Source organism: Clarias gariepinus, chromosome 11 (assembly GCF_024256425.1).
Source record: "Clarias gariepinus isolate MV-2021 ecotype Netherlands chromosome 11, CGAR_prim_01v2, whole genome shotgun sequence".
NCBI classification, from domain to species: Eukaryota; Metazoa; Chordata; class Actinopteri; order Siluriformes; family Clariidae; genus Clarias; species Clarias gariepinus.
Window position 1 is genome coordinate 365,001 of NC_071110.1, and position 12,628 is coordinate 377,628.

Here is a 12,628-nt window from a genome sequence, read left to right on the forward strand (position 1 = left end):
CAGTTGAATATTATTATTACTTTTTTCTTCCTAAATTTGTTACAATATTAAGACCCTGAACCTTAAAGTCAGAACAACTCTTTTATACTTTATCCAGCAGCTTCACACCCGGACTGAACACGAGTGATTAAATGCCTCTCGTCCCTTATAACGTTAGTTCTCTCATTTCTAAACCGAGTGCAGCTTAAACACTAGAAACTAACTTCAAATACAAGAGTTTAACATTTAACTTCTAATTGAAATAAAGACGAAGCTGGAGTGTTAATGAGCCGCGTGCGTCTCTCTCATCCGCTGTAATTATTATTAATAAATAAACTCCGTGAATAATTCACTCCTACACACGGGGTGTTGTTGTGTGAACAGTTCAGACAGAGCGCCACCTGTAGGATTATAAAGTAACGGCGATGTTTTACCTCCTCAAACGCCTCCATAATCTCAAAACTCAACCTGGCGGTGAGTGGGCGGGGCTCTAACGCATGCGATTTTCAAGACTAATTAGCGCTGCTGGTGGTGTGAGACAGGTGTGTGTGTGTGTGTGCGTGTCACTCTGAAGCTCCTGCGCTTGGTACAGAATGGTTTATATCTGAGACTGATCAGCTGATCACTGGCCACGCCCACTCAGACTCAACACCAGACGAGTCTGATCACTGACCGATCGAGCGTCGACTTGTCTCTGTTAATAATGTAATAAATAGTTTTAATAAAGTCCGGTGTGTGTGCGTGTGTGTGTGGCGTTTTTATTCCCTCAGTTAGTGATCTACCTGTGGAGCCCCAGAACACACACACACACACACACACACACCTCTGTTACCTGACCATCTGCATGTGCACGCTTCTGTTTGTCCTCATGTAACTGAGCTGTAATTAAACAGATGTTAATTAGTGTGTGTGTGTGTGTGTGTGTGTGTGTGTGTGTGTGTGTGTGTGTAAACCTGTTCTGATCTTAACTTTACACGCAGCGAAGGTAAAGGACCTGCGCTTTAATATATCAGAGGTTTTACAAGGTACGACTTTAACTTGACTTACTGCATGAGAACCTGGTCATCATCATACAGTTCACATCACACACTCACTGGCCACTTTATTAGGAACATGTGAGGAGCTTAAACCAGAAGGTTAACGACTGATTTAAAGACTAATGAAGTCGAATCCATCATCATTTTATTGAATAGAATTATAATCTGTTTAAATCACACACTCACCTTGTTTATTTTGGATGAATTGAGTTTGTTTGTCCTGCAGGTAAACTCTCGTCCTACGACGCTGACGGCGATGGAGACTTCGACATGGAAGACGCCAAGGTCCTGCTGGGTGGGTGCACAAACTTATTCACATTCATCACAGTGTTTCATGTGAAATCGTCATCATGTGTTGGTTTCTGATGTACGGCTGATTTTTGGTTCATTTTTGTTCGACTGAAAATACGAAGTGCATGAGTGTGTGTGTGTGTGTGTGTGTGTGTGTGTGTATACAGACAGAAGTATAAAACTCAGCTGCAGTGTCTCTGCTCGTCCTCGTCCCCGCCTCCTTCTCACTCTGTTAATCTGCTTTATGATGAATGTTTTATTTCCTGAAGCTCTCATTTCCTCCTGAACCTCTAACCTTTAACCTCCTCCATCTATCTTTCCATTTTCCTGCTCCACCGCTGTGTCTCCTGTCTCCCCCTCCCCCCTCACACTCACGTAGGACTGACTCGAGACGGCGGTACAGAGAGCTCAGAGTCCCTGGAGGACGTTCTCGATATTTTAGCAGAAGAAGGTTCTGATTGGTTCCAGGGGTTCTTCACGTTCCTCTATGAGGCTTTGAGTCCGTTCGATACGGTCGAGGACGACGAGTCTGAAGCTGCGGCAGACGACGTGTCCGGGGCGTCTCAGGCCGGCGAGGTTCAGGGACAAAAGACGTGCGTCATCTTAGGACTTCAGAATCAGTAGAGTTGATTCTCATAGAAGAGGATTTTTCCCCCAGACTCTGTAGAAGATGAAGAGTTTGTTGTTCCTCAGCTGTAAACTGTGTGTGTGTGTGTGTGTGTGTGTGTGTGTGTGTGTGTGTGTGTAAAACACGGTGGTTTTTCTCTGCAGGACTTTTATATAAAAACTATTTAATAATTATTTAAATCCTCGCGTTAATGTGCAGGCGAGACCTGTGCTGAAGTTTAATATTTATACATTACTCTTACTGCTGAACCTCCAACCCGTGTGTGTGTGTGTGTTTCTGCGCCTCTCTGTGCTTCTCGATCTGACTGTAAACCCAAACACACACTGACGTCTTCAGGTTTTACTCTCATCACGTTTATACGACGGTGTCGCTGTGGATCATTTAATCACTTTGTCTTTAACGAGCTTCAGAGCAATAACTGTGTTTTCAGGTGACTCACAGTCTGCTGTGTGTGTGTGTGTGTGTGTGTGTGTGTGTGTGTTTATTAACTCTCTGGGATGATGTTAGACCTCCTGCTGTACTGTTTCCTATCAGAGATGTGAATGTTATGAACATGTTAGTGGACGTTAATGAGACGAGGTGAAGGGACGCGGCTGAGTTCTCATCACCTGGTGAGTGTAACCACAGCCTCAGCAGCGCCACATTCAGGCCGTGCGGGGCACGTACAGGAGTGTGTGTGTAGGGAGACAGTACTGAGGAGCAGAAGATCAGATCAGTGAGTGTTAATAAACGCTCACTACTAGAATCTTTACACACTGACTGCAAAAACTCAAAAGTGTAAAATGTCAACATGCTTTGCATTTAAAGTGGGGAAAAGGTTACAGTTCCTCTATGATCCTCCAGGTGGTGCACTTGTAACTATTCCAGGCGGCACAGCGTCCTCTGGAGCAGGAGCCAATTATTTACTCTAGATCGTTTAGAACTTCAGCAAAACCTGAAAAATCTGTTTGAGATGTTAATCATTTGAGTTATAAACTTGTGATCTTACAGAATGGCATGAGGTTAAATGATCACATGGTATCACATGCGCCCTGGTGACTCCCGTCCCCACACACACCGCTCAGAGACTTAACCGTATAATGATCAGAAGAACCCCAGCGTCCTGCTGCTGCATGGAGTCGTCCTGACTTTTACTGCAGGAACTCATTTCCAGTCTCGCTCTCCGTTATCACCCAGATGAGGATGGGTTCCCTGTCCAGTCCAGTCGGGTTCCCTGTCCTGTCCAGTCGGGTTCCCTGTCCTGTCCAGTCGGGTTCCCTGTCCAGTCCAGTCGGGTTCCCTGTCCAGTCGGGTTCCTCTCAAGGTTCCTTCATATTACCATCTCAGGGAGTTTTTCCCTCAGTCGCCCTCGGCTTGTTCCTCAGGGACGATCTGAAATAATTTATACTTTTTCTGTACATATTCTAATTTATTTCCATAATTATGATTATTTATTAATTATGATTATTTCCATATTGAGTTGTGATGTGTAAGAGTTCCATCCTGTAGACTGTGTGAAGGTAAAATTCAGATGTTAATAGAGACAGACACTCTAAGGTGCAAGTTTTTTTGTGTGTGTGTGTGTAAGGAGCCGAGCTGCTGCTGCTGTTGTTGTTGTTGTTATTGTTATTTTTATTATTATGATTATTATTATATTCCACAGACAGGTGTGTAGTAATCTTAAACTTTCACATCCTGATGTTACGGGTTATAACGAGTTCATCTGTACTGAAAATCGAATCTATAATTAAACACCGTCATTAAAACACTGCTTTCAGACTGAACTGCATTGTGGGATTTGTGAGAGCGATGCTGGAGCGCGAGTGTGTACGAGTGGCTTATTGTTGTGTTTACTGAAAACATTACTTACTCTGTGTGTGTGTGTGTGTGTGTGTGTGTGTGTGTGTGTGTGTGTGTGTGTGTGTGTTTTCTCATGTAACAGAGGAGAAGCCTGGAGATTTATCAAAAAAAATAGGTATTTTAATTAAAGACGGTGCTTGGTGTAAAATGTGTGTGTGTGTGTGTGTGTGTGTGTGTGCGCACTTGTTTTACAAGTTGCATGGTGACTTTGATCTTTTCAGTTTGATGATTAACAGTGTGGGTTTCTAACCCTCAGATACACAGCGTGCTGGTTGTTGCTGGTTGTTTTCATTAATAGTTCATCTGGTGAACGATAACTCGCGCTGTCGTTTGGTTTGGAGTGACTGTAACCATAACGGCGTCTGATGAAGATGATCAGCCTTGGTCAGAGTGCTGATGTACCGGACACACACACACACACACGGTCCTCTAACCTGACTAAAACACGGGTGTGGTGCACGAACAGCCTGCTGTGTGGTGTTTAAACACTCGATCGCATCATGAATGAAACTCTCGGTTCTCTGTAGAACCTCACCCCAAAGACGTGGGTCTGAGACTGAGAGAAGCTCTTAAAGAGCAACTCAACATCATCCACGAGAGAGTGGAGGCCAGGAAGATCGCCAAGATGGCACTGGCGGAGGTGAGGAGCATCCTGGCCAAGGAGCAGGAGGAGAAGGTTCTGGAACGGATCCGAGAAGAATCCGAGGTTAAAGCCTGGGAGAGAGCCGAGGCTCGTCTGAGAGAGCAGGGAGACATGATAGAGAGGCAGGACATGGACAAGGCCATGGAGAAGATCAGAAGGGAGAAACAGGAGAGGGAAAGAAATGTAAGCACGTTGAAAACACGAGGAGAAGAGCAGGAGAAGAAGGAGAAGATCCCAGAGAAGAAGGAGAAGAAGAGTCCTGATGGAGCTTCTGAGGATGGAACACCACAGAGAGAGGGGAAGGAGGTTAAGAAGTCGAGGAAGAAGCCGTGACACATGACTGGTGTGAAGAACCTGAAATAAAATTCTTAATGATCCTCAAAGTGACGACAGCTTTACATAAAATAAGACTTCAGAGAGAGTGTGTGTGTGTGTGTCAGGTTAGTGTTGGATCTCAGAGACGCTCCTGCTGAAGTGTAGAAGTTTAAAGTCACTGCAGTGTTTGTGTGCAGCTCAGATTTTACTGAAATGAATAAAAGACGTGTTTTTTTTTGTTTTTTTGTCTCAAGTAAAAAGAGAGAACGAGATTCTAACTGACGATGAAACTCTGAAGCTTCACTTAAAGTCCGAGGATTAGGGTTAGGATTAGGATTAGGATTAGTATAACCCGACTGAGAGTTTTATTATGTAAAGCATTTGATGGTTTCTGTGATTTTACTCTCATGTGTTCATGAATAAAATGTGTGGAACAAAAGTCAGCCAAGCATCAGTCCATGTTCTTACAGCATTCCACCTCAGTACTGTTAGATAATTATGGTCATGTGACACATCATGTGATTAGGTGTGTTTATGAGAGATCATGCCTCGTGTGTTCGTCCACATGTCAAACCATCAGGACTGAAGGATGACACGCCTGACGTTACACACTCCGGACCACCCGCTCCTGCTGAAGGTAAATCACACACACACCCTAAAAAACACTTTTAATGAATTAGTTATTTATATATATGTATAATTATATGGTTAATTAATTTGATTGTGACTTAACACAGCGGTCTGTGATTTATATATAAATTAATAATCGTATCTGGACTTTATAAGCTTCATAAACACACTGGAAATAACCAGCTTTACTATGTCTCCCTCACACACACACACACACACACACACACACACCACTGTTCCCTAAACCAGCAGAAGCAGCTGCGTTTTTCCTCTGCACTGACGTCCATGAGTGTGATCATCGTATTAGTAGCGGAACACTGACGCACTCCACACGTCCGCTCCTTATCGTCTCCTTCATCCTTCCATTTTCTCACCAGCTAATTAGCAAACGCTGCATATTGAAAAACATTTAGCATGTAGCTGCACAAAACCACTGACCAGCCATAATATTAAACCCATTAGCATTAAATTAGCATTAGCCCCTCAGGACATGAATCTGCCTCCCATAGGGCTCGATCGAAGTGTTCCAGTGATCTATCACACTCATTCAGGATGTTTTTCCTCAAAGCTGACGGGTCAAGGTTAATGATGTTGGTTTTTAACCCATTGTTAGTTTCAGTCTTGATGCAGGAGGATAATTTGTCCTTTCCGAAACAGAGGATCGTCCTTGCCACGCCCACAGGGTGTGTCTACTGACATGGGTGTGTAAGACATAAGAAAATCCTCGCTGCATAAGTTAGAGTTAAATAACCTGTTACCAGCTGAACCGTATTAATCACTGCAGTGATGATTAAATGGGGAGATCATAACTGTTCACTGGGTTATATCCAGGTGCTGACACTTTGGTGTGTGTGCATGTGCGTGTGCGTGTGTGCGCAATCTCAGTAACTGTCCCTATTTGCTTCAGCCCCAGAGCCCGTCGTAGAGGAACACATCCATGCTGCTGAAGTTGAAGAAACGGCTCACCTTCCTCCAGGTCTGAATAAATCACATAAAATCCCGACACATGAACTTTAACCTCAGTCGGAGCTTCTTCAAAACATGCCATGTGTAATGTGGAACAAAACGTCTAAAGTTTGGGCAGCAATTAGAAATAAATAATATTCATTTTAACCTGTGTTACTGTTGAAATTAAGATAATTTTATTGCATTCCTTAGAGCCCGAGGCTGTGAAGGAGGAGGAGCTAGAAGCTGTAGAGGAGGAGCTCAAGGCTGAGGAGGAGGAGCCTGAGCAGGAGCCCGAGGCTGTGGAGGAGGAGGAGGAGCCCGAGGCTGTGGAGGAGGAGGAGGAGCCCGAAGCTGTGGAGGAGGAGGAGGAGCCCGAGGCTGTGGAGGAGGAGGAGCCCGAGGCTGTGGAGGAGGAGGAGCCCGAGGCTGTGGAGGAGGAGGAGCCCGAGGCTGTGGAGGAGGAGGAGCCCGAGGCTGTGGAGGAGGAGGAGGAAGAAGAGGTTCCTGAAGAAGAACCTGAAGTGGTGGAAGATGAGGCAGAAATGGAGGCGATAGAAGAAGCTATGCATGGTGAAGAAGCCATCAAAGAGGCAGATGAGGAACCACCAACTGAAGAGGTGGTTGAGGAACCGGCCCAAGAGGAGGAGGCATCTGAAGAACATGTTTCTACGCAAGAAATTATAGAGGAGTTTTTCCCTCCCGAGGAAACAGTTGAAGAGCCAGTTGAGGAACCCACTCTTGCAGAGGAAGCAGCTCAGGAAGAAACTGTCTCAGAAACAGCTGCAGGTGATGAACCAATTGAAGCTGACCCTGTTGAAGTTCTTGCAGAAGAGGCAGGTTCAGTGGAGCAAGAAGTGGAAGAATTGGCACCTGTTGAAGAAACGATAGAAGAACCTGTGGAAGACGAAGCTCCTGTAGAGGAGGAAGTGATGGAGGACGAGTACTCAGAAGATCCTGAGGGAGACCAGGGTAAGGTTAATGTCAGACTGTGTAAACATTGACATTTATGCATTTGGCAGACGCTCTTATCCAGAGCGACTTACGTTTTTATCTCATTACACATCTGAGCAGTTGAGGGTTAAGGGCCCAACAGTGGCAACTTGGTGGTTGTGGGGTTTGAACCTGGGATCTTCTGAACCGTAGTCCAATGCCTTAACCACTGAGCTACTCCTGGCCCACAGTGGTAAAACCCTGATAAACGTGAGTGTGAGACTGACTGAGTGAGTGTGAGACTGACTGAGTAAGTGTGAGACTGACTGAGTGAGTGTGAGACTGACTGAGTGAGAGTGAGACTGAGTGAGTGTGAGTGAGACTGAGTGAGTGTGAGTGAGACTGAGTGAGTGTGAGTGAGACTGAGTGAGACTGAGTGAGACTGAGTGAGACTGAGTGAGTGTGAGTGAGACTGAGTGAGACTGAGTGAGTGTGAGTGAGACTGAGTGAGTGTGAGTGAGACTGAGTGAGTGTGAGTGAGTGTGAGTGAGTGTGAGTGAGACTGAGTGAGTGTGAGTGAGACTGAGTGAGTGTGAGTGAGACTGAGTGAGTGAGTGAGTATATATTTATATATATATATATGTATGTATATATGTATGTATGTATGTATGTATGTATAAATACTCTTGATTCCAGCTGTGAGAAAACGCCCACTCTTGCACAGGCGCTATGATTTAAACTACTGGCGCCCCCTAGAGGGGAAACCTCAGACTGCCTCACTTTACCGACGACGTCTGAACTCTCTCTGCTCCTCATCTAACTTTGTGTTTATCTCTGCTAGTGTGTGTGTAGATTAACATGAAGCTTTTCATATATATTTGCCCCCCCAACAGCTGAATAACCTGATACGGTTCTGAAATGGAAAAATAGTTGAGTTCCTGACTCTCAGTCACTGATGTGTTTCTCTGATGTTTCAACAGGGGGCGCTGTAAAGAAGGAGAGCGACGAAGAGCCGACAGGTAACACTGCACACTGACACTCTCTCATTGGTGGATCATTGGTGTGTATCCTGTGTGTAGTGCGTGTGTGTATCACGCATGTTTGTGTGTAGATTTTTTTTTTTTTTTCAAAATTGCATTTTTTCTTTTTTGGCAGAAACGTAAGTTTTGGCGCCCAGTGAGGAGGCGGAGAGAGGATCATCCCACTACGACTGAGCAGCTGCAGTGGACACACACACACACACACATCCTGAACGGCTCCTCTAGGAATCCTCACTTTCCTACCTTCTGTTACACACTCCAATGTGTACTCTGTGAGAGTCAGTGTGTGTGTGTGTGTGTGTGTGTGTGTGTGTGTGTGTGTGTGTGTGTAAATCTTTGAGCCGTGAATCTCTTTTTTTGTGAACTTGTTTTACCCGAGAGCTCATTTCTTCACTAGTTTTATACAGAGGGGCTCTCTGGGATTCCAGGAGTGTGTGTGTGTGTGTCTGTCAATTTTACCTGCATCTGTTTCTCTTTTATTTTCTGTAAATGATGTCCACTCACTCTTTAGCTTCTCCATCTCTCTCTCACACACACACACACACACACACACACACACACACACACACGTGCGCTGATCTCAGAGTGAAACGTCCGTGTGTGTGTGAGATGATTATTTAAATTGTTAATACTAATTATTCAGCACTCCTGATAAATCACACACACACACACACACACACACACACTGTTCTATTGTTTGATCCTAATGAACATTTCACCTGTTACACTATTACATTAAACACACACACACACACTAAAGGATTGCAGTTTAGCTTTTGTAGAACACTCGAGGCTGTTTTTTGTTAGTTTTTTTCACACTTATGGACTTAATGTGAATTTTAAAGTGGTATTAACTTAAACTTTTTTCTGAGATTTTAAAGCATTTCTGGGGAAGAGATTTTGTTGTTGTTGTTTTTTTTGTTACTGGGAGACGTCACTAAGCCATAAGAGGGACGCGGGACGTGTGCGAGACTCAGAGGAGGAAACGCGAGCAATAATCTTTCCTGATTTTCGTTCTTATTTAAACAATTTTTTATTAATTAGGTTTACATGGCGTCCTGCTGTACGAGTCTAACACACACACACACACACACACACACACACACAGACACACTAACTTATTGCAGAGTTTTGGGTCAAAGTTTTGTATGAAAGTCTCAGTTTTCTGTTTGACTGCTGCAATAAAGGTTTGGGACAAAAACTTGTGTGTGTTCTGGGTGATGTTCAGTTCTACAGCTGTACCACAGTAACACACTTCACACACACACACACACACACACACAGTCTGATCATTAAGTTCCTAATAATGCGGTGTATAAACATTTGAAACATGAACATATTGATGTTCTGTGGCTGCAGAACTCATTCCCTCCTGTGTTTTAGGAGTGTCCACTAGATGGTGCTGTAACACTTTATATACAGCAGACACCGAGTGATCGGTTGAGCAGAGATTCCTGAGCTGTGGGTTTGTTCACACGTCGTCGTCGCGCGTCTCTGTGAAGTGTTAAACTCGGACACGTCGTCACGGCGGATCACGGGGAACTTCTGTCCCGTTAGTTTCGTTCCCGTAGCTGCAGCAGTTTTCACACAGGTTCATCCAGAGCGGTCTCGTTGCAGTCTCGCTCCATCTCAGTCAGGTTCCTCTTTTAGGCCTCCCTTGTTTTAACCACCCACTTATTAGATGTTGATAAACGTTATCCCTACATTCATGTACAGTATACAGTGATCCTTTAGCACATGAATTTCAAGTTCTTAAGGTGAAATTTTGTATTGTGAAACCGACTGTCCCATAGGAAATAATGTAAATGTAGATAATCCGTTCCAGCCACCCAAAAATATCACCAATATTACCAGTTTCCAACATTATCATCATATTTCTGCATATAAAACCCAAACATTTTTAGAAAAGACATGTGAATGAAGTAAAATATGAAATAAACACTAAACCTCACTTAATCTTAATTTATGATTCCTCTCGGCCGCGGCTGCTTTACAAAACAAACTGAAAGTGTTTTCTTTTTCTTCTTGCTACTGTCCTTGATAACATTCTTGTGACCCGCGGTGCCACGTCTTCACTAAATCTTACACATAAAGAGTTTTAAGCGGCTCTCAGACAAACATGTGTGACAGACATACGTGTGACTTGGGCGGCACTCGGTTCAACCTCTCATACGCTGAAAATGCTTTGTATGCCGCAGCAAATCTCTTGCAAAAGAATAAGGCGGGCCTTTTGTGGGCCGAGGTACCGCTTTAACTATAAAACCTCACTGTGACAGCCGCCGAGTGGCGCAGTTGTAAAGTTCTCGCCCTATCATCCGGAGATCGGTGGTTCGGTTCCCGGGTGATGCTGTATCCTCTCACAGCCAGAGGTCTAGAGAGAGCTGATTGGCCGAGCTCTCTCAGAGGGGAGGGATGAGAGTTACTTTGTGCTCCCACATCAATCACGGCTCTACAGCCAATCAGGGGCGCCTGTGAGCTCTGTGATAGCGCTGTCCTCCGAGTGTGACTCCGCCCTCAACCGTGCATGACCGAGTAGTTTAAAAAGATGCGGTTGACGGGCGTCACACGTTTCGGAGGAAACACGTGATAGTCTGCGGCCCTCCCGACTGAGTGGTAGTAGTAGCCTTACTGTGGAGCCCCCTAGTGACAGGGAGGAATTGGACACGAAAAAATCCCCCCCCAAAAAAAAAAAAAAAAAAACTGCACTGAGACAATGTCTTCTTCTGTTAAATATAAATGAAATTTCCTTGGATTAAATTATTAGATTTAGTTTTTAAATGTAAGGTTTTATCTAAATTCAGTTTAAATTCAATGAAAATGAAATGTGTAAGAAAAATGTACAAATCGAAATGATCAGAGCGTCCCTGCTTCCATCGACAGCTAATCAAGAATATAAATCACCAGGTGAGTACAGAGGACAGAAATAAAGCTGGACCTCATCTTTAAGCTCTGGCTCTCGGGGCGTAACTCGATTTCCCTCACGCCGACACACAAACTGTTTCTGCATCACAATCATCTGCAGCAGGAACAGCTGGAGGAAGCATGGGGAGAACATGCAGACTCCACACACAAACACACACACCTCTGGTTTTTACTCTTGTTTTTTCCATGTGACTTCACCAGGTGTGTAAGTGATCTCCATCACACTCGTTCAGGATGAGTTTCTCAACACGGTTCTTCTGTAAAGTTGAGGTTCAGCTCCGTCCCTTCAGGGTTTAATAATGTCTAGTTCTTAACCCAATTCCAGTCACTACAGCTTCATCTCCTTAGTTGTTGTCTTTGCTTGTTGATAATTTGACTCTTGTGGGGCAGCTTATGGTTTGTGTTGAATTATTAAAATAATAATAACAATAAACTTACTCAGGAAACAGAGATATTTCTGCCTCTCTGTTCCAAAACATCAGGTGGATACAGAGACTCTGGTGTGTGTGTGTGTGTGTGAGTGTGTGTTTATGAGATATTAAAAGGATAGAAAACAGGTGGGGGGGGGGGGGGTCACATGAAGAGTTCAAAAGTAATATTTTCATCCTCAAAGGCATCGAAAAATGACCTTTAAACAGGTTAGTTCCTCTCAGCAGGATGACTGACACTGACACACACACACAAAGACACAGTGTTCTGTTGAACTTCAGACACTTTTGTTTTTAATTGGAGATAAAATCACATAATGACTGTGAGTTAATATTTATACTGATAATATCAGGTCGCTCTACTTTCACATGCTGTGTGTTTCATTCCTATTTTTATTCCCTTCATGACTGACGGTGTCACATGTTCACTGCTGCTGAGGTGTTCAGATAGAAATGGAAGATTTTTAGCAGTGACTGTTAGTGAGAATTAAGAGTGCAGCGTTACGACTAAACCTACACTGGCTGACCAAAAAAAGGCTGAAAACAAAATCAGTTACATTATCAATTATTATGCATTTTGTTGGATCGTCTTTGACAATCTTTACATTATGGCGTTGCAATAGTCCAACCTAGAGGTGATAAAGGGATGAAGCCACCGGCTCCTCCTTCCCCTATCCTCTTTGACTGCTGATGTCACATATGACGGGAAAATTTGCAGAAAACCGCCAGCCCTTTACTCCCAATCCAACTCCTTCAGCAGAACATCAGGACCTTCCCTCCCCTCCCTTAGCAGAATTCTCCAACCTGTTGTTCTTCAACAGAACAACCTTAATGATCCCAACTAATCTGGATTCAAAGTGACACATTCTGCAGAGACTGCCCTTCTCCAGTCACTCTAGCTCCATGCTGCTAGATCTGCTAAACTGTCATCTGTCCTCATCCTCCTGGACCTGTCAGCTGCATTTGACACAGTGAACCACAAGATTCTATTATCTATT

The 12,628-nt window shown here is 44.1% G+C and overlaps 1 protein-coding gene across 6 annotated transcripts in view; it reads left to right on the forward strand.

The window, feature by feature from the left end:
- The window catches only part of asph (aspartate beta-hydroxylase), a 21,634-nt gene extending 12,153 nt beyond the window's left edge, over window positions 1-9,481 (forward strand). Inside the window, exons 3-9 of one of the 6 annotated variants that reach the window (XM_053506843.1) lie at window positions 960-1,004; window positions 1,243-1,311; window positions 5,259-5,369; window positions 6,270-6,338; window positions 6,521-7,279; window positions 8,221-8,259; window positions 8,396-9,481. In XM_053506843.1, the coding sequence (XP_053362818.1) occupies window positions 960-1,004; window positions 1,243-1,311; window positions 5,259-5,369; window positions 6,270-6,338; window positions 6,521-7,279; window positions 8,221-8,259; window positions 8,396-8,403 (1,100 nt within the window). In that variant the 3' untranslated portion in view covers window positions 8,404-9,481. The remainder of the gene's footprint in view (window positions 1-959; window positions 1,005-1,242; window positions 1,312-5,258; window positions 5,370-6,269; window positions 6,339-6,520; window positions 7,280-8,220; window positions 8,260-8,395) is intronic. The other 5 variants (XM_053506844.1, XM_053506846.1, XM_053506847.1 and 2 more) reach the window with 5 other exon arrangements.
- The last annotated feature ends 3,147 nt before the right edge of the window (window positions 9,482-12,628 follow it).